Below are 22,293 nucleotides of genomic sequence, written 5' to 3'. Positions count from 1 at the left end.
CGCACGGATATCACACCCAATTTTCTCCCCTATGCTTGGGGACCACAAAGTTTTAAAAAAAAAAAGATTTGGACACTTATCATCTACTGGTAACCAATCATTCTGGCCACTTATACAAGAAGAATAACTGATCAGTACACTGTACACCCATCTAAGTGTTCAATTTAGTGCCTGATACTACTGAAACAAATCCACTGCTAGTAACAATAACTCGTTTTACTTTCGATCAGAACCCATACACATAACACTTCTGTTGTCTACCCTACACAGTCACACCGTATAGACATCCAACACCAAAGACAAACATTTAAAGTACTGAAAACAGATAAATTATATATTTAATGCGGAATAAAACGAGAGCATCACTTTGGAATGAGGTACAAATAATATAAATTATTTCGAAACTTTGCGCCTTCTGGAGCGTTATGCAGACAGCTCAAGGGACGTAAGTCAAGTTGAGAAGTCTTCAGTGGCGAAGTGGAGGATTGCGAAAAAAAATGTCACGTTGTTTACTTCTCTGCCGGTTGCACTTAGCGAAGAGGTGTTTACACAGTCTTCCGAGGGAATTATCTCTTTTTCTTGGTAAGTGCAATTTGTATAAGACTTTTAAAGCTGTATGCTTACAGTCATCTGCCAGTCTTTGAAGCAGTGGAATATCCTTTCCTAAGGTCACCATGAGTCGAGTTCTATCTGCCCTTCGCTTGTTCCGTATACAGTGCTGTGGTCTTTATTAGCTTTTGTGTCTATTCAAATGTGAATTTTTTCAGTAAATTAATTACGGGATACAAAATAGGCGATAAATATGAGAAGGTACCTGTCGAACAAGACCGATTTAGATCCAAAAGTTTTGTAAATTGATTTTACATTATGTCAAGGCATGCATCTTTCGATAGCCGCTCAAAGTTCGTAAGTTTTCGTTCCATTGATTATACATATTGAACAGTGTTTTCAGATATGGGTGTGTATGTGCGTGCGTGAGCATGTGTTGTGTCTGTCCACATGCACACGCAGTTTAGTTTGCTTAGTTTGATATATATATAAACATATATAACTCTAATGACTAAAGTCCTAGGATTTTTTAAAAACTGCAAAAGTGAAAACAGTTTATCATACTTTGTCATATAAATTAAGATGACTTAGTTTTCTTGCAAGCATGTTATGTAGCCGAAACTTTTTGAAGCAGACAGTACCTTAAGTGTCTTCCTTCAAGCTTTTGATTTTGCATTAGAATGGTTATTCAAACAGATTCAGCACTGCTAATATCTAATAAAGAATGAGATCTTGGATTGTTCTTTATTTCAGTTTTCTGAATAAATATTGTTTTATATTTTTTATGTTTTAACTTTCAGCAGAACCAGTTCCTGTTCACTCAATTAGCCAACATGCCCGCTTCATGAGTAGTGATGTTCCATCGAATTGGAAGTCTGATAAACAGGTGGCCGAAGAAAATAAGTCTCACATGAACTTTTTGCCAGTTCCAAAAGGATCATGGTATGACAATTACAGAGAACGCAATGCAAAATGGAATATGCTTCTTTTTGGCAGCATTGGCTTTCTGGCCTTCACATTGATAGCAGTAAGTAAAAAGATAAATTTGTAAAAAGCTTTCAATATAGAAGCACTAGTTTTGAAGCTGAGTTTTGGAGCAGATGACAAACAAAGCTCATTTTGTATGTGTATTTTAGATTTTATTTTTAATTGTTAGATTCTTCTGCATGGTTTGACCATTCTGTTATGTCCTGATACTGTATATCACTAGTTATTTGGGCACTGTACGATTTTGCTGTGAAACTTACGAGTCGTTTCCTTAAACTCTTTTGTGAATTATCATATTTGTCTTAAAACTATTTCTTTAGCATCCTAAAAAGTAAAATAGAAGGCACTTATCACAATATCAGTATTTTACAATATTGTTGAGAACAACAAAATTTATATTGAACTCATGTTGTATAAAGTAATTATTATTAATATTCTTTATGTTACTATTATCTTTATTTTAATCTGTATGTATTTTAATGTATATACTTGAAGACATTACATCAGGGGTGCCCAGCCTATGGCCCGTGAAGATACCTCATCTGCCCCACTCATTTTAACCAGACACAACATAATTTCATTTTTGACGTCATAATTCTGGCAAAGCCACCATGTTCTGGCATGCAAGATCATATATAATGTCCAGTGTGGCCCTTGGGCGAGAAAAGGTTGGGCACCACTGCATTACATCAACACATTAACACATTTTTTTGTCAAATAGCGATTAATATTAGTAATATCTTATTCATAATGAAGTTGAAGCTCAAGTGATGGTTGCAAGTTGCTTGAATAAGATTTAAGGTGAACTTGAGATTTATTTCTTCTTTTAATTATTTGCCATATCGTCAAGGTTGCTGTGTATTTACCATTGGTACAAACTTCAAGCATAGAAAATAAATAAAATTAAACCCCTCTGCAGTGTAACGTCATAACCATGATACCACAGAAGTGTGTGGTTAATAAACCCTCTTAGCTCTCCCATAGGTTGTAGCTTCTGTATGGAAAGGGGTTACCCTGTAAAGGTATTATTCACCTAGATTTTGGGAAGTAGAAGTTGGTAGTTGCAGTGCACTTGAATATTTTATTTAGGGAAAAAAACTGTACTTTTATATAAACTATATGCTTGTTGTCTAATACATGTAGTATTAATGTCTACTGTTAAAGCTCCCATAGTACTAGCTTGTATTTTAAAGAGAACAAAACCCACAAAGGATAATTGATTTTCATTTTGCAATATTAAAAGCTGCTTTAACTGCTTTTGTCTTAGATGTGGAAGAGTGGGGTGTTTTACCTTCATAATATATCAGACTATAAAAAAATAACGCCAGATGCAGAGAAGATTGGGAGAGCAAAGAGTGCATCTAAGCCTGCCTCTTCCCTTCCCAAGAAAGGTAGTAACCTGTCTTTATCGATACCTTTCTAGTGCAATGACATTCTTCTCATAAATTCATGTGTGCTGTGTGTATATGCTACTTTTCATATTTTCAGGATACTTGAAAAATTCAGATTTGAACTACTTTATTCCATTTATATTACCATTCCTAGATTCATAGAATATTGGTTGCTAAGCATCAACTTGAACTTTTCAGCATTTGAAACGCCGATTACATTTGCTTTAAGATAGCATTTTAATAGAATTTCAAGAAATGTTCTTTCATTGATAAGTTTTACTGCCTTTTAAATATTAACATGTATTTTTAGAGATAATAGTCAGATCTGACATTTCTGACTCTTTGCTTAATAGTTGTTGCTGTAGGTATTATTGTAACACCATCTGAGGTAGTAGTTATTACACATTTTTTTTACTGTGTATCCAAAATCATAATCTCTCAAGTGACTGTTATAGCTGATGTTTTCTTGTTTATTGTTAGCTTATTTTGATATGATTTTCTGACTTTGCTGAAGCTAGTGTTGTTAGGACTGCTTTCCTCTGCACACAGATATTAATAGCATTAGAGAGGGAGATCAAGCTCCTAGATTTTAAGTTGAGAATTTTCTTGCTATAACAAACAGTTCAAAACATTTCAGTTAAGTTGTATGAAACATTCTGTTATTTGGTCATTTTGGTGGCTTTAAAACTGGCTGTACAATGCAAAGCTAATGTGGGGTAGGAAGACAAAAACATTTTGAACAGCTCCTAGATTGTGTAGTGATGATTATGTGTAATTCAGCAGGACCTCCACCTTTGACACCTCCAGAACGGCTTCCTGTTGCCAAAGCCATTCCTGAGCATGTGCCGTATTTGCTCATTGGAGGTGGCACAGCCTCTTTTGGAGCTTTTCGTTCCATCAAAGCCAGGGACCCAACCGCAAAGGTATAAAATAAGAAGTCCGGTGAAAATTGCTATAGCTCGCTATGTGCAGTCCTTTTCTTACATTCTGTTGGACATTCTTGTTCAGTCAGATATGATGTCTATTAAATAATGACATTACATAGTATTTACAGCTTCCTTTTCTTAATGTTCAGATGATCTGTATGTTATTCTTTACTTTTTAAACTTCCTTGATTTGTAGATTTTTGATATTAGTACAGACAGATCTTAGTGCTCAATGGTTTTGATGCATTTTGAAGAGAAAAAATTGTTGCAGTATTTGACATTTGCTTGGCACTAAACGCATTTGCTAGAAGTTGTTAGTAGTGTAATCCCAGGAAGAGAATGCCCGCTGTAGGTGAAACAAAGAATTATGTATTAGCTTTGATGCTCTACCAAAGTGCTCTGTTTTGTTTTCACATTTTGTGCCTTTCATTACATTTTTTGTACAAATGTCATCATGTAGCCTAAAAGTTAGTGATAACACCCAGCAGAAAATGAAATTAGTTAAAACGACCATAGTTAAAAAAGATATTAATACAGGTAAAATGAACATTATTTAATCTAATAATTGTTTTTCTTAATGTCTGCATATTTTAAATGCTTATTAAGTGAAATAATGGATATAGTGAGGATGTCTGGAAAAAGATTATTCCATTTACTTTACATTATGGAAATTTATTTGGTACTCAACCTTTTTGATACTAGACCTTTGTTCTGGAACAAATTAATGAAAAGTATCATGGTACCACCACATTAGATTTTCAGGATTAAAACCCATGAAGTTTTTATTCAAAATTAAACAATCTTTTGGGCTCAAATTCCAATGACAGATAGGTGTACCAATGAGGTTGTTTATATGATATTCACTTTGACGTTTATTTTAGGCCCATTGATTGATTCGGGCATGAAAACAGAAAAAAGGAACATCCCCAATGGGTTTTCAGCCTTGATGTCATGCATGTTCTTTGTCCAATGTTTATAATACTAAAATGTTTGATGCATAGGTCCTTATTATAACAGAAGAAGGCCGTTTACCATACATGCGACCTCCACTGTCTAAAGAACTTTGGTTCAGTGAAGATAGAGCCTCCTTGCAACAGATGAAGTTCAAACAGTGGAATGGTAAAGAGCGCAGGTAGGAATATTTTTTGCATCATAGAAAACTAGAATAGAGCTAAGAAAAGGATCAGCAGGAATGAAAGGGTGTTAAAAGAATATTTCTTTCTTCAACTAGCATAATTATGTCAACAATATGTCAGTGAGGGAAGGAGACAGTGACTTTTATGATGGCCTTTTTTATTTTTACAATCATCAATACTATACTGGTGTGGCAAAAATATCAGAAACTAGAAGCTCTGAATATACTTTGGCTTATACTACTGCTGAAGTATTTATTCCTGTACTTCTGAGTAATGCAGCATTTCTGCACATCTTGAAAAAGTGGATCATAATGCTTTACAAAGAGCAGAACCTGGATGCACTGCACTTTGATGCTGTTTACTGTTAGTTATAGTTTTGTAACTTCATTCATTTTCCTTCAAGACCAAAAGTTAAAAATGTTATGCTTTTTGACTAATATGATTCAGATTTTCTCTCCAACACATACCATATTATCATGGTAAAACTTACTAAACTTAAGGTTGTAGCCTGTTTATTTCTTAGTTTTATTGAAGGTAAAACCAGAACTCTAAGAATTTCTTTTATTATTTTTTTTGTGCCAAGCATATTCTTTGAGCCTGAAAGCTTTTACATGAAACCAGATCAGCTAGAGGGACAGGAAAATGGAGGTGTGGCCATCGTGCAAGGGAAAGTATGAAAAATATTTTAACTTTACATTTTCTTTGTTGTTTTGGCATAATTTTCTATGATTGATCTTTAGGGAATGTGTTATGACATTTGTGGAACACATCTACCAAAAGATTGCTGAACCTGCAAATATCTGATTAGCTGTGTGATGTGTGTCTTGCTCAGCCCACATTTCGGTTGAAGGGTGGATTTTAAAAAGTAATCTGCATAAAAGTCACATGTGTTAAAGGGCTGGAATTTAAGATGGAAGAATGGTTTTTACAGATTACGTAATCAGTCATCTGATTAGGAAATCAGTCATCAGTCATGGAATGCATAATCAATGTTTTAAAGAATGAGTGGAATGCATTTTTATCCTATAATTTTATGAAGTTCTGTGCAAGATAATATTTTCCCAAATCCCTAGTCCATTGATGCAGCCAGGTAAGCCAACACTGTTCTACCCAATAAATTCAGTGTACTAATTAATAACTTATTTTTTTAAGTTTATCAGGGAAATAACAATTACCGGCATGTATATATGTGGCTGTCAGTGATGTCACTGATATTAGTAGAACAGTGTAAATATCAAGGTATATGAGCAAGGGGAGATGGTATCCAGCATAAGCTTTAATCATGCAAACACATGTGCAAAATCTGAAAACACATTACAGATAATGTAAAACATATAATAGGAAATCTTTAAAAGTATAGCAATTTGTTGAACAACTTAAATAGGTATATTGGTTATTTTATTAAGCCACCTGTCCATCCAAACATTCAGGTTATGCATATTTTCAATGTACTTTGGCAGAGATGAACATGGGTTATAACCATTTTACAGAGGCTAAATAAATATATAAAGTATAAGTTTTAATATACATAAATCATAAATTTAATACAGATAAAATACATCAATCAAAACATATTTTATTTTGGCTTTGACAGGTTGTGAAACTGGATGCATCAAAAAAGAAAGTCCTCCTGGATGATGGAAAAGAAATTTCCTTTGATAAATGCCTTATAGCAACAGGTCAGCTGAAAGCTTAACTTCATTGATTCTTACTGACACATTTCTAGACTGTGTTTCAGTGTTTTTGATGCTTAGACCAAAAAACATTCATTTATTGTTGTTATTAAGGGTGACTGTGTAACAACTACTTATTGGACAAATGGCTTCGTTTTGTTATTAAAAGTGATGCTGAGATGCACCAGGCACCAAACGCTTCAAACACTATTGAGCATAGAGACACAGCCCAGACTACCGGTATTTTAGAAAATTTAATGCCTGAAAGAACTTGTTTCCAGAGTACCAAGTCATGCATATCAACAAGTGCATATGTAAACATGATCTCTTTCTCTCTGGCTAAATGTTGCAGAAACTGGAGCAAAAGTATGAAGCAAAGTCAGTTACAAATAACAACAATAAACAAAGCAGCAGCAAATGTCCCTTCTTAAAACAAAAAATTAAAAGCCTTTCATTTTCTGACTTAACGTTGGTGACCTATTTTTATTTTCAAGTCTCCCATCCAGGCCAGGCAATGCAATCTATCCTAAAAATAAAGTTGTTTTTACTGTGTGTAATATAGTAATATTTGAGCTCACTGGTAGATGAATTTTTAACATGTTTGATATCATCTCTTTGCATTATGATTGTTTTCAGGTGGAAGGCCAAAGAATCATCCTGTTCTTGAAAAAGCTAGTGAAGAAGTGCGTGCGAGAACAATCCTTTTTCGAAATGTGAGTTTCTTATGTATAGTTTTTTTTTAGCCATGGCAATTGTGTCAGATTCTATAATTTGTTTTATTTCCTTGTAGGTTTTATGACATGTTGATCCTACAAATGTATGTCTCAGGTCATGAATTAGAAGTTATTATTGTTATACTTACACTCAGTTCTTGGTAATACAAATTTAGTATACAATTAATTAATGGTTTATTATTCAGATACATTTTTTTTTAGCTGGTTGTTAACACACCTGGTAATTATGTTTAGATTGATGACTTTGTGGAGTTGGATTCAGCTGTAAATTCATCAGAGGCAATTGCAATCATTGGAGGAGGGTTCTTGGGAAGTGAACTGGCCTGTGCTTTGGGCAAAAAAAGTGAGCAGCTATTGAGAAAATGTATACATACAATTTTTTCAAGCTTCTTGAAGCTGTGATATAGACCTTGTTGCTGGCACCGCGTTAAATACAAACAAACCAGCTTCTTGAAACATGTCAGCAGTAATAAATTGTCTCAAGTTAACCATTCCTTTATATGAGTGGCATACATTTAATAGACTTCTAAACACATTGTGACTACACAAGAAAATAAGAAAAACATCATGCTGTTCCAGATCTCTGCAAAAGATCTTTGGAAGTTTTTGGTACTAACCCAGTTAGTGGCTACAGTCCCATTCAAAGTTTCAAGAATATTTTAAATTCTTTTCTTGTAATTGTTACCCGTACACAGGGTTCCCAGGTCCTTGCAAGGTCCTTTTAAGTCCTTTTATATTGAATTTTCGCCAAAAGGCCTTTTAAGTCCTTTTATTTGCCATGCGGTCCTTTCAAATTCTCACAACAGGTCCTTACATTTTCTCTGTGACCTTTTAAGTCCTTTTATCGATAAAATATTACAACAAATTTATTTCCGGAGTAGACTTTGGCGCAAAATACCGACGATTTTCGCTGCATTGCTATTTTAATCACATGACTACCCAGTCTCGCTCGCGGCGGGAACGTCCGTTTCGGCCTTTCGCGAGTTCACTCTCGTCGTGTCGACCACATTTCTTTGTCTGCTTAACAATTTGAAAGATGCCGGGGAAGTGCTCTTTTCAGGAGAAGTGGCTAAGGAAGACAAGTATAAAGATTGGTTAATAAAAGACTCGAGCATAAACATTTGGCACGATGTGCTGCCTGCAAAATATCTCTGAATCTTTCATCAATGGGCGAAAGTTTCTGAAACAGCACATGGTTACCGAAAGACAATGCCAAAGGGCAAATAAAAGTATTTCTGAAAGATGCGCGGCGTTTTGTGTAACTGATTATTCGTCATCGAGAACATCCACAGCCCGCTCAAAATCAGACGGCACCGACCAGCTCTGCAAGTGTGTCCAGTAAGTTGACAATTATTTATTCTTTAGCGATTCATTTAGTTAACGATGTGGGTACTTAGAAAAACACATTAAATTAAAGCGTGCATAACATTTTGCGTTTTTTCCACTCTTTATTAAGCCTATCGTCTAATTTACGGTGAAGCCAATAGCTTAAAGATCAGTAAATAGCAAAGAATTATTTAAATTAAAAAGTTGAGATTTTCATTTTCTCATGATTCGAACTACAAATAGAGTTTTATACAATCACGAATCTACTACAGCTTTGCTGCAGAAAATTGATCTGAATTTTTGGCATCTGATCAGGAAAGATTAAAAAGAAAGTATAATTAATAATGTATGCTTATTATCCTATTTTACCAGCAAATACATTATTTTTTGGATTTTTAAAATCAAACAATTTAACATTAAAGCTAAATCAGTTAGCTGAAAATAACTTTCATTTTCAACTATGCTGCCATCTTTATACTTTAACTTAGTTTAGTATTATTTATATTATCATGTCATTAATTATTGCTTTTTGAAACCTGTCTTTTATTCAGACAGAACATAATGTTTACAGACATAATGGTAACTTAAATGTTTTCTTTTGAATAGGTTTCGTGATGAGCAATGAACGATTGAAGGCAGAGATCCTGTGGACTCTCAAGATTGTGGAATCACACTACAGTTTCAGATCTGCTGAAAAAGTCTGCTGAACTGTTTCGACTTATGTTCCCAGCAGCCAAGTAGCTGCAGAATTTAAGTGCGGTCAAACAAAAAAAGCCAGTTATCTAACTTCATTTGGGCTTGCTCCTCACTTTTCGAAATTGCTTCTGGACTGTGTAAATTCGTCGCCTGAGTATGTTCTTTTGTTTGATGAATCTTCTAACCATAAGACTCAAACTAAACAGCTGGATTTCCATGTTCGTTACTGGAGTGACAATGCTGTAAGGATCATTACCTGACCTCGGAATTTTTGGGTCATTCGCGGCCATAGACCTTCAACAAAAGTTTCAGTAAGGTATTAGCGAATCAAACTTCAAGCAAGCTAATTTACTTCAAATTTCTATGGATGGACCTTCTGTAAACCTAAACTTCTTGAGAAAATTAATATACGACATGATTACCAATCACAATGTTGGTTGTTAAATGTGGCAGCTGTGGACTCCAGTTATGCACAATGCATTTAGGCGTGGGTGCGAGGCTTCATCACATGGAGCTTGAGTCATTTCTTACATCGTTATATTTGTTCAGAGACAGCCCAGCCAGAAGAGAAAGATTATATAAAAGTAACTGTTCCACATCTTTTCCAGCAAGTTCTGTGCTCACCGATGCTTGAAAAACATTTCTGTTGCTGAAAAAAAGCAATTGTTATGCTTCCATACTTGGAAAATTTGTCAAAGCTGCAATGGAAAAAAAAAAATAACATTGCCAAAGAACAAATCTTTTGATATTGTAAAAAATGGAGTCTTATCTACCCCTTTGCTTTCATGTCGTCTGGCTTTCTTTAGTTTAATTGCCAGTATACTTGAACCTTTTTTGAGAAATACCAAGCTGATCAGCCTCTTCTTCCTTTCCTTTGTTTAGACTTACATGACATTATGAAAAATCTGATGCACAAATTTATCAAGTCGAAATGTACTTAATAAATGTGAAACTGCCCTCCAACTTGTGCAGGTTGATATATGCAACAGTTCTAACCATGTCAATCTGAGCATGATCGAACTGGCTTCAGGGGTGATAGACTACTGGCTGTAGCTAAGAAACAGTCATCAGTAAACGATGGAACTCTCATGGCCTTCAGAGCTGAATGCAGAGATTTTTTGAAAGCAGTTGTTCTAAAATTGCAGGATAAATCTCCACTGAAGTACAACCCTAGTGAGAAACATAACTTTCTTAAACCCAAAGACCATGGGGGAAAAGACAATCAATACAAAAATGAAAAAAGGTTTGTTGTATTGCCAAGGTGTGAAAAGGTTTGATGATGTGACTTGTGACAAGGTATTGTCAGAGTTCCGTAATTTTCTTGACAGTTCTGCAGGTGAGTGGGTAGTAAGGCTTTTTGACCTATGACACAAAGACTGGATAGTTGGTTTTATGATGCCCTTGCTGGAAAAGCAGAGTTCAGGTGTTGTGGTCTGTTGTCAGACAGTTACTCCTACTCTCTCATGGTCAAGCTACAGTGGAAAAGAGGATTTTCATTCAACAAAGAAACAGTAGCTGACAATCTTAGTCAGACTGCACTAAAAAGCACGCAGAGTTAATCTTGATCATATTCACAGTGTGGGAAGGCGGTGGAAAATGTTGAGATCTCCAAACCACTGATGATATCCGCTTCTAGTGCCTATGCAGGTATGAACGTTACCTCTCTGAGCAGAAGCAGCAGAAGGAAACAGAAGAAAAGCAGGTCCACAGAAAGATTAGAAGATGAGCTGGTAATACTCAACAAAAGGCTAAAGACCACAGTGCCGAAGACGACACCTGCTGGAACTGGCTGACAGACATAGTTTCCAGGCTGAAGAGCAAAAAAGTTTTTCACTTATTGAAAGAATCTAACAACATTGCGTTGTTAGCAAAGACAAGAAGAAGAGATAACAAAGATTCAGTCAGACATTGATAGATTACAGGAAGAAATTAAAAGGTGTTGAATTGTGACATTCAGAATTAATGTTTATTTCAGTTAATAAGCCTGCACAATCTTTACATGTATGCTATGGAACATGTTAAAAAACCAGAACTATTTAGAGGAAATTAGGTTGTGTAAAGAAATTGTATTGTTTAGTATTGGTAAAGCTGTAGGGTGACAAAGAATTGAATTTCATCAATGAAACTTTCTGCTTATAGTAGATGGATTGCTTGTCATTTTGTAATCTAATCTTATGTGTATTAGTATATCATGCTGTTTATGTAATGTTTGCATGTGTTACAGTATGTGTAATAAGAATGCTTAAATAATATCTCAAGGTTAAAAATAAATGGCTGTAATGCTTGACAGTTTCGACTCATTCCATCTTTGGTTTAGCATTAGGATCACACTCTTTTCATTCCTCATCTGATCCTCCAATCCTTGGCATTCCTTGTAGTCACAAGAAAATGTTTGGTCTACACATCTGTACAACACTAGTTGCCTTCCAGTATTCGCAAAAAACGCTCTTTTTTTCAAAAAGTTCTTTAGAAACTTACTCTTTCTTGAACTTTGATCTTCTAGTACTACTGTGCATAGCTTATATTCTATCTCTCTTCATTAGGTGGTTTGCGACAGATGAAACACGGACAATTTTTATACACCAAAGGAATGCTTTCAGTTATGCAATATTATACTTAGGATTCTAGAAACTTGGAATTATTACACCCCAAAGGGACATTTTTTTAATATCTAATCAAATTGAGACAGCAATCAAAATTAACTCTTTATATTTAGAAATACATGTATTTAAGAAATAAGAAGTGAAAACCAAACAAATGCAATAAAAATACCATCTTCCGTACCACCAAGAAAGAAAAACTTCATATACTTCACTTAGCCTTTCGAATGAAAATTTTTCCTTTTAGTCCTTTGAGCACCATCCCTGATCCTGGGAACCCTTACAAATGTTGATTGTTTTTCAAAATATCCAAACGTTGCCACCTGTCATAAATGCAAGTCACAAGACTAGATGATTTCAGTATACAGGTAAGCACTTATTAATTTTTAAGAACTGAAAGTCAAGCATTTTAAATGTAAAATTCTTGAACAATCCGAATGTCCCTCGCGTTTGTTTTTAAGAACTATGACTTGGTATGAGCAATAAGTATTTTTTCAATTTGGGAGGATTTATAATGATGATTTTTTAAAAATGCTATTCCTGCTAATTTTTTTGTAATCTGTATTATTCATGTTTTGTGAAGACTGTGGCATTGGAGTCTTGGTCTCATTAAGTTAAGACAAGTTTTGTGTAATGTGTTTTTTTTTTTTTAGGTCAGGAGACTGGACTGAAAGTGTATCAGATATTTCCAGAAAAAGGTAGACATGCATAAGACAAAGAGTGTACTTTTTCTTGGTGTGTAAATTTGAGGTATAGAAATGCTATCCAATGTACGCTTGCTTGTTCATGTGCTGAAGTTTCAAATGAGGAAAAGGAAATTTTTAAAAAGTGTGATTTCCTGATCCACAAATGAGAGAGAGGTAAGGTAAAAATTATCTTTAAATATATGCATGTTTTATATATTAATGTTTTTTTTTTTAAAAAGTTTTTATATATTCTAAACCTTTAAAATCTATCTTTTACAAAAATGTGTCAAAACAAAACAATGCAGTTATCCACAGAAACCTATTCTTTTAGTGCTTAAATGTTAAAAATATTTACTGAAGGAAAAAAGCAATGGAAATTTTGATATTTTTCAAATACTGGCATCATTTTGCAGGAAATATGGGCCGTGTGCTGCCAGAGTATCTGTGCAAATGGACAACCAAAAAAGTTCAGGAAGGTAACTATTTCATGAGTTTCTTAGCAAAAGTATTTTTTTTTTTGCCTTGAAAGAATTATTTTAGCAACCAGATATGATAATGCTTATTTTGTGTAGATTAACATTCTAGATTCGTTATTAGAGTACATTAGATCTTGTGATAAACTTTAAAAAACTTTATTTATATTTGACATAAAAATCTAAACCAGTCAGCAGGAGTTTGTTAGTTTATTCCTTGTTGCTCCTTTGAGGAGCATAGGGCCACAACAACACTTCGCCAGCAGATCTGGTTTTGGGCAGCCCCTTTCAGTTGGGCCCATGTGGCTCAGATGTCCTTGCCTTGCTCTCTACTGCTCATTTTTTCAATTTTTCATCACCTAACAGTCAACAGAATCTGAAGACACTTCCATTTCTTATTGCTGTCTGAGGCCTTGATTTCAGCATCATATGTCTGCCATTCCCAGCATGAGGGTTCTGCAAAAATATGCAAAAATCATCTGCTACAGACCATCCACCATCACACAAATGAACCGTGTTCTAAGCTAGTAGCTTCTGTTTCATATCCCTCACACAAGCAAACAAAAAGATGGGATAAAGTGTGCAGGATGATGCTCATTGACAGTGGCAGTCTACCCATAAATTGACATGCTTCGACTCTAGCGTTGGCCTGGGAAGTTGACAGATGTTGACTATGGCAGCAAAAGAGTTAAAGCAATAAACATACACATCAGATATCTCCGGCATGTCATAAAACTAAACTAATCAGCCAAGCAATCTATCAGATATATTGTACGCCAGTTTCATGGAGTTGATGTTTTTTTGAGTAGAACATCTGTGGGGTTACAGAGGGAGTGGAGGTCTTTGCCAACAGTGGTGTCATTGCTGCGCACTACAGGGACAATAAAGTTATCTTGACTTTGGACAATGGTAAACAGGTAAGGAAAATAGCTGACCAATTTCACCATAATCAGTTGTAGATAGCTAGTACAAAAAGTCACGATTCACCATCTGTAGAGTCTCCTAAACCAAAAACCATATTCCACTTTCCAGTAATATCATCATGTGATAACATCTTTAAAAAGTTAGCATTTTACATGTATTTGTTCAGGGCTCTTTAGTAAACAAATGAGGTGTGGAGTTGATTCATTAAAAGTTTGCACAAATTACCCAGTCCTATAACTGTTTCATCTAATGGTTTTTCAATAGGTGAAGGTTGACTGTGTGGTGGCAGCTGTGGGTATTGAGCCAAATGTAGATCTTGCCAGCACATCTGGTCTGGAGGTAGATGAAATTCATGGTGGTTTTCGTGTCAATGCAGAACTTGAGGCACGATCCAACATTTGGGTGGTATGTTGAAACATTTACAGCGTTAAATTTCTAAGTTTGTCACAGTAGAGATCAGATGATTGTAAGGTATCTACAAAAGATATTTAAGACCTCTCAGGCTTTTGGAGCAGATTTCTGATCAGGGTAATTGCTTTGTATAATAATAATGATGTGGGAATTTATGAAGCGCAGTATCTCAGCCAAAGATGGGCTTGTGCTTAAAAAAAATCATAAATTAGTAACAAAGATGTAGAATGACATCACACAATAGTAACAAAGATGTAGAATGAAGAACAATATGAAGACTCATTGCGCTCCGGCAGTAAAGGGTGATCACTAGATTTAGCAGTAATGACTCCAGAGAATAAGGTTAGTGAAATCAGGAGAATACTGGGAAGATATTAAGTAATCATGAGAATATGAAGAAATGTTATCGTATAAAACTGCAAACATCACTTCAGTTTATTCACTGTAACTCAAGGTTGCTGCTGAAGTGAGTGATGCACAGTGGAGTGGAATCCAGCCAATAAATCCAATCAGTTTGTTCTTCACAATAACATTATATACAGTCCTGTTGCAAACCAGAAGAGGAAGAAAAACACAGCAGAAGCACGTGTGAACATGAAGGTCCAACACTTTTATCCTAATCGAAGCATGACCACAAAACATAAAATCAAGGGGAGCTGATCTCCTCAGCCTGTTATGCGAAGAAACAGAACTCTCATTCTGTGAATAAATTGTTGTGTGTAGGCATATGAGTCTGTGTGTGCATTTTTCAGTACAGCTAACAATGCACAAAATCATGGAGGCATATTTACAAGAAAGGAACATCCCAGACTCTTCTGAAACCTCAGTTTCAACCTCTTTCTCTCCCTTCTCGAAAAAAACCTCTTTCTCAGCTTTCCTAAAAAATAAAAAATCCCAGCCAAAAAAAAAAACTTCCAAGAGTTCCTTCACTTTTAACTACTAAAACTGACCCTAACCCAGCCATAGACTGTCACAGATCCTAGCCATTAAACTAAAACTGACCATTGGTAAAGTATATTCTTGTGTTATGGTTTGGATGCGCAGGTGCATATGTGTGTGTGTGCATGCAAATGTGTGTATACATGCAGGCATGGATTTAAGATGAGTTTATATTTGCCAGATAGAAGGTGTAAATCATAATGTTTGCAGGCTGGTGATGCCTTCTGTTTTTATGACATTAAACTTGGTCGAAGACGTGTGGAACATCATGATCATGCTGTTGTCAGTGGCCGGCTGGCTGGGGAGAACATGACAGGGGCATCCAAACCATACTGGCATCAGTCTATGTTCTGGTCAGTTGAAATTTTTATTCATCTCATGTTTAAGCATTGTAATGAGAAGAAACACTCTACTCATTCCTCCTGAATAAAATAAAAAATTCTTAAACAAGATAGGTTTTTTTTTTTTAAGTTACAATGACAATTGCATATTTTTATTGCAAACTATTATAGTAAATATATCATCAAAAACTTTAAACCATTTAAACACCCAAATCTTTTTCTTGATGGCCAAAGGTCTAATATAGCATGGAAAAAAGATGGCTTGACTCAGAGGAGAGAGGTAAGGAGCACAGGTGCTGGTTGCTTTAATGGTCATACCATCATTTCTCCCAGCAGGTGCTCTCATCAGCCATCTTTGGATCTAACCATTCTTTTCTGCCATATACTAGAAGTTTGGCCTTTTAGTTTAAGTTGCATCATTCCCTACCTATCCACGCCTTTAATAGGAAGAAACTGGAGAGTATTCAGCTTAAGTAAGCAGCAGTTCCCCTTACATGACTGTTCTTACACAAAAGTGGGGAAGGGGGGATTCAAATTTACCAGAAAAATTTTCTTGTTTATTCGTTGTTCAGAGAAGCCCCTTTGAAATTTTTGCACACATGCAGTACCATTGTGTAGTTAAAATATGCTGTTGACATATACTTATCTGAGATTAGCAGTCAGTGTTAGTATGGTAATCACCTAATTTCTGCTACTTAAATGCAGGTCTGATTTAGGCCCTCACATAGGCTATGAGGCTATAGGGATTGTGGATTCCAGCCTGCCTACTGTTGGGGTGTTTGCCAAAGCAACATCCAAAGACACCCCTCAGGCTGTTGTGGAGGAAACAGGAGAAGGCTTGCGATCGGAGACAGAGAGGGTGATTATAATTTCTTGTAATCCAAGTAATGGTTGTTCAGCATTTAAAACAGGAGTGAAAGTCTGCTTTAGGGTCTCAGAAGAGCAAGTCTTTGGACTCCTTTCCTCTGCCCATCTCTCTTCACTCCCAGCCTTTACCTCCTTGTAGTTAGCTTCACAATCCACTGTTGATATGAATTTAAGAAAGGTTTACTTTTCAGATTGCACTGCCAAGTGCACCTTCTGCAGGAAAACCTGCATTGTGCGTACCACAGGAGAGTGATGATTTCGGAAGAGGTGTTGTCTTTTATCGGAGAAACAATATCATTGTGGGTATTCTGCTTTGGAACACCTTTAACAAGATGCCTATTGCAAGAAAGGTAAGGGAGTTTTAAAAAATAGTTGTTATAGAAGACAAGCAGTGGTAATCTCATTGCAGTATTTTAGTTCAGCAAAGTTGCAAAGAAAATCAAGAAGAAAAACTTGTGCTCGTAAATGTGAGAGAAGGTTGGACTGCATGTACAATTTATTATAAATGCACATCTTTGAACTTGTAAGTGTTTTAAGATCCTGTTACAAGCATGATTTTAGTTTTAATAACAAATTGCTATGTCGCATAAAGAGCAAAAGCAGCTTTTCAGTCATGTTTTTCAAACCATATTAGCTATATTTTTAGTAATTTTTATGCAAGCAGTCTTTATTAAAAATGGATGAAATTCGGCTATTTACCCAGGAGAACCATTTTTCAATAGATGAATTGCTTAGAACAGAAACAGGAATAAGTTTTGTTGAAAATTGTAATATTTCCAGATCCCTTTCTTCAGAAGAAAATCCAATCTGTTGTAGGACAAATAGTACAATATGGAAACACATGCATGTGCTCAAAATTTCAGATCATGAAAGTAGTTTCATGATAAATAGCAAAAGTAAAAACAATTTGGAATAGCACAACTCATGTGATATCCTACAAAAAATTTAGTGATTTTTTTTTTTATCAGGACTTTCATAGTGCTGATTCATAGTAATATGGACATGGTTCACATTCAGAGAGCATTGGTGACATATTCAGGCATTTTTCATGTTTTGAAGCCTATTTTACACACTATGGTTGAATTTTATCATCAAATGTGATGTTTGTTCATTTTTACATGTGTGCCCATTAGAATCCACTGCTAATAAAACTAGACAGACCATTCATCAAATATTTTGTGTTCAAATATATTTCTAAAAATAAATACCTTCTTCCCTTTGGTTTTTAAAAATTTGTTTCTACATGGAGTAAGTTATGAGCAGACTATTTTTGCATACTTTTTAACTTTGATTTATCATTTTGTTTTCCTTTTTTAATTTTTTTGTTGAAAATGCTTGACATTTGTGCATATCTAGGTAATGTGGGGGTTAAGGTCCAGCAGCCAGAGCTGAATTTCCATGTAAGCCTGTAGCTGTGACCATTATTTTTCAAAGCAAAAAGCATTCTCCATAATAGAGCATAGCAAAACTAGTGGGAAATGTGTTTACCATATAAGGCTTTTTTAATTTCAATGTTAATATCTAGTTTCATTTTGATTCACCTAATTCACCAAGTCAGTGACACAATTTATTTTTTCAGATCTTGAGAGATGGAGCAGAAAATGAGGATCTGTATGAAGTTGCAAAGCTGTTCAACATTCACGAATCTTGATAAATGTTGTCGCACGCTTTGTTCTCAGGCATGTCAATTTTCAGATGGATTTTTCAAGACATCGTCATGATCAGCTACTTTGTACAATGTGTGATCCAGAAGCATGTTTAAATAGCCAGATTTGGTCAAGGGAAACCTCCCAATAATGTGAAGTTTTAAAGGTTCAGCATTTGAATGAGACTTTGGTAGAATGCATGTTTCAAAATTTATGTTTATCGATTTTATTTTTCCCCGTTGTGGGTGGGATGTAAAATCTTCAGTAAAAAGAAGTGTTTCCATATTCAAGTTTTCAAGACTTGTAATTATGAATGATACAAGCAGTTTTGTAAAATAAAGCTGATGCAGCTAAGAAAAGCAGTTCAATCACAAGAACACTATCTTATTATTATAGAAGCATGTAAATTACTTTGTAACAATTGTTAGAGTGCAGACTTTGCAAAGTAGTACCTACATAACACAAGAATTTATAGGTTGTCTTTTTCGCTAATATTTAGCCTCTGGAATCAGGTCTATTTCTTTAGTTGTCTCAAAGATAACACAAGATGTCAGTGAACTAATGCAGCAACAGCTATGATGGCTGCAAGGCCTTTAAGAAATTCTTTAGATAGCACCTAATTTTAAGGAGTATGGTCCAACTCCCCTGCCCCCATCTTTAACGGAAATTTGTACAATTTTAGTTTTATCCACTATTTTTTTCCTGCAGTATAAAAGTTTTGCCATACCTTTTCTCCATCAAGTGGGGTTTTTTCATAAAAATCCGTTAAACACATTTTTTATTACACCGTGTTCCATTCCCGCAAACACTACAAATTACCCCAGAGTACTGACTGGCTTTTGTTCCATTTCCAATTATCAATCTTGAAAGTTAACACACTGATGCACTTTTAGAATTCCCATAATAAAGAGTAAGCATGATTAAGCAGTCTATTTTCCACCAAGAATAAGCTTTTTGCAGGTAAACAAGGTGGTTTAGCAGGGTTTTACCAATTTACTGGAATGTTAGAGCCAATTTATTAGTCATGAAAATTTGGGGAAGGGGGTAATGTGAGAGAAGTAAAAGATTAATGGTTAGAAATTTGCCTTTCATCAAATGACAAACACAAAAGATTCAAGTTTTCACAGCTTTATTGATCACATTTTTTTTAATAAAAGGAAATATTGATGGTGTCCATAGACATCACTATATAAACAGCTGAAACCTTTAACTAAAAAATGTCAGAACATGAAAATCTAGTCAGAGAAACCAGGTTTCAGAGAAACAAGATTTTAACTCTTAGAGACTACATAAACATCCATCCCTGAAGCTGGTGCACTGATATGGAAAGAAACATGATTTATCATGTCTGACGTTGACAGGTCTTGTTGGGAGGTGTTCACTTTTTCTTCAGAGGTGGTGTAGTATGCAGATAGAAACATCCAGCTCGTTGAAGCTGTAGCAGAGAATGACATTAAAACATGAAAAATACTAACTGCAGGTTTTTCAAGACTTTACTGTGGTGAGTTAGTGAAAAGAACATCAAGACAATGATTCTGACCATCTGTTTCATCTTTTGGAAATTCCTATCACTTATGGTGAGTGCAAGCATAAAAGCTTAAGTCTGCACATGAAACACTATTAGAAAGCACAATTTTTACTAAATCCTACCACTACTAACAATTGTAACTCTGAAAGTTTTATCACACTGATGATAACATTCTTCTATGAACTGCTTAATAACAACTTGTGCTCTCACAATCGTTGGCAAGGTGTGACATTTCTAGATATATTTTTGGAAAATTTTTGAATCATCTTGCACAACTCTCGAGTTTCCACAAATACTTTATAGATGTCCAACAAACTTGATAAATTCTTCAAAAGTACTGGAAACTATGCGTGAAATTTAATTTATAAACAATATTTCCTCTTCAAGAAATAAGAATCCAAAATCCTTAAATACAGAATACAAGAGGTATTCAACTTCAGAGGATGCCTTTCTCTGCAAAACCTTCCAGCAAATATTTTGCATTTGATACAATTGTAGTGACTTCGACTACTGAAACATCCTTTAGTTTAAGGTACACTGCCTTTTTCTGAGATAACAGTCCAACACACATTCCTAAAGTTGTGCGATTAAACACTCACTAGCTTGCAGCTGCAAAAATGGACTTTTTTTTGGTTTTGTTTTTGTTTGAGTAAGGGAGGGAACCAAAGTCTGGGCTTTGCTAGAATTCGATGACAAGTATATAGCCATACAATAGTTGAAAAAACATTCTAATTACATCCACCGTCTTTACTTTGAAAATATTATTGTTGGGTTATATCTTGGAAAGTAAAATAAGAACATACCACAGTTTTGTCAATTATTTTATTGTGATGAAAAGTGATAAATACTTGTGCACCCTCATAAATATTTATTTTGCTGATAATTCTACACCAAATGCTTTTTTAAAATAAAAAAAGAAACACAAATATCAACTTACTGCAACTATAGTGGTTAGGAGAAACACAGCAGACAGACCCAATAAAAGGTTCCATTTAGAATTACGTTGATTATAATATTCCTGCCAAGATCCTCCTGGAACTGGAAGGTCATTCATACTAGATTTCTGCTCAATAGCAATTTGTTTATCAGTTTTCCAGTGTGCAGGGGCATGGCTGCCCATACAGCGTACTGCTTGCTGCCCTGCAACATGGAAAAAAAGCACATCCTGCTGTGTAAGGAACCTTTAAAATTTAATTAATATTTAATTATATTCATTAAAAATTATACTGAGATGGGAAATTACAATATTACATTATATTAAAATATAAATAAAGCATAGAAAGTTACAGTTTTACTCTTTTAGTACATTAATAAAGTGAGTGAAATAGCTCCAAAATGGTTAAAAATGCCAAAGTGCATAGTAATGCCCTTTGGATGTGAATCCTTTGAAATGGACTTTTGAAAATACTTTTAATGAGCATTTATGAGCAAAGAAATCACTGAAGACTATGTGGGATATCAAATGAATTTGTTCTCAATTGTTGTTTTTGCTTCTGATATTTAAAATCAAACTTAGCTGCTCACAGGATCTAAGGTTTTGAGCATGTGCTACATCCTAGTACTGATTGAATTCCTTTTATCAATATATGGATTATTTAATTTGTTCTGGAGAACTTTTATTGAGATTCACCATCAGACCTCTCTGTCTTCTGGGGAATACATGACATTTAAAGCTTCTGATATGGATCTCCTAATCGAATGGTTGTTTAATCCTGTTTATTCTAGTATATTATTTGCATAAAAATTATTAGGTGATAAAGATGTTGCTTTATGTACAAAAACGAACTTGACTGCAGGTCCGTCACAATTTACTAACTTGATATTTTGATAAGTTACTGATACCGATTTCAAGACCTTGCTAGCGGTAAGCAATGAAGTTGTAAGAAATTTTAGAAAACACTTTTCTCTTTAAGATTTTACTGTTTGTCTCCATTACTAAGCGGACTGTAAAAATTGAGATACTCAAAAGCATAAGGATCGACGCTAACTCGCTTAAAACGGGTTTTGAAAACAACTAAAAACTGAATATACACAAAATACAAAAATCATCCGATGTAAAAACAAAAACTCTGAGTAAATGATGTAAAAGATGAAATAAAGAATACTCATTTGTCATCGCTCGGATTTAACTAGCGAGAAAATCGAACAATTGGGTGGCTACGTGCTGATAGTAAAGAACTCGACTGATATCAACCTTGGCTCACACCGGTAGTCAAAAGAAATGACAAATACACCAAACTGGGCATCTTGGCTTGTTAAAATAAGAGATGAACATCTTACTTGAAACATTGTTCACGGTCCTGGCGACGAGAACGAATCGTGATAACATTTTCTCTTGCACCGGAGAAGTGACCAGTCCAGTTAACAGAATGACCTTGTGATAGGGAGCGTGAAAAATATGTGTCCGGCTCGAAGAGTAAGGAATAGTGCTACATGACATTTTAAAAATTCATAGCAATT

General features: G+C 34.9%; 2 protein-coding genes across 4 annotated transcripts; one reads left to right on the top strand and one right to left on the bottom strand.

Annotated features, from left to right (window-relative positions):
- Positions 1 to 440: 440 nt before the first annotated feature.
- LOC112559922 (apoptosis-inducing factor 1, mitochondrial-like) lies at positions 441 to 18,591 on the top strand. 3 transcript variants are annotated; one of them, XM_025231415.1, is made up of 17 exons: positions 441 to 582; positions 1,353 to 1,576; positions 2,804 to 2,927; positions 3,708 to 3,850; positions 4,855 to 4,985; positions 5,573 to 5,660; positions 6,584 to 6,668; positions 7,299 to 7,375; positions 7,631 to 7,739; positions 12,672 to 12,716; positions 13,118 to 13,180; positions 14,006 to 14,094; positions 14,366 to 14,506; positions 15,662 to 15,804; positions 16,498 to 16,651; positions 16,851 to 17,009; positions 18,239 to 18,591. In XM_025231415.1, the coding sequence occupies exons 1-17, from the start codon at positions 498 to 500 to the stop codon at positions 18,308 to 18,310; spliced, it is 1,932 nt and encodes a 643-aa protein (XP_025087200.1). In that variant the 5' UTR covers positions 441 to 497; the 3' UTR covers positions 18,311 to 18,591. The 3 variants fall into 3 exon arrangements, with proteins under 3 accessions (XP_025087200.1, XP_025087199.1, XP_025087198.1); XM_025231414.1 differs by having other exon boundaries at positions 1,350 to 1,576; positions 3,711 to 3,850; XM_025231413.1 differs by having other exon boundaries at positions 1,350 to 1,576.
- Positions 18,592 to 19,417: 826 nt separating this feature from the next.
- On the bottom strand, positions 19,418 to 22,255 carry LOC112559923. Its single transcript, XM_025231417.1, has 3 exons — positions 22,114 to 22,255; positions 20,771 to 20,973; positions 19,418 to 19,740 (listed from the first exon to the last, which is right to left on the bottom strand). The coding sequence occupies exons 1-3, from the start codon at positions 22,160 to 22,162 to the stop codon at positions 19,684 to 19,686; spliced, it is 309 nt and encodes a 102-aa protein (XP_025087202.1). The 5' UTR covers positions 22,163 to 22,255; the 3' UTR covers positions 19,418 to 19,683.
- Between the last annotated feature and the right edge of the window lie 38 nt (positions 22,256 to 22,293).

This window comes from Pomacea canaliculata, linkage group LG3 (genome assembly GCF_003073045.1).
Source record: "Pomacea canaliculata isolate SZHN2017 linkage group LG3, ASM307304v1, whole genome shotgun sequence".
Lineage (NCBI taxonomy): Eukaryota > Metazoa > Mollusca > Gastropoda > Architaenioglossa > Ampullariidae > Pomacea > Pomacea canaliculata.
The sequence above is the reverse complement of the archived record's forward strand: the minus strand, read 5'-3'. Positions and strand labels throughout refer to the sequence as shown.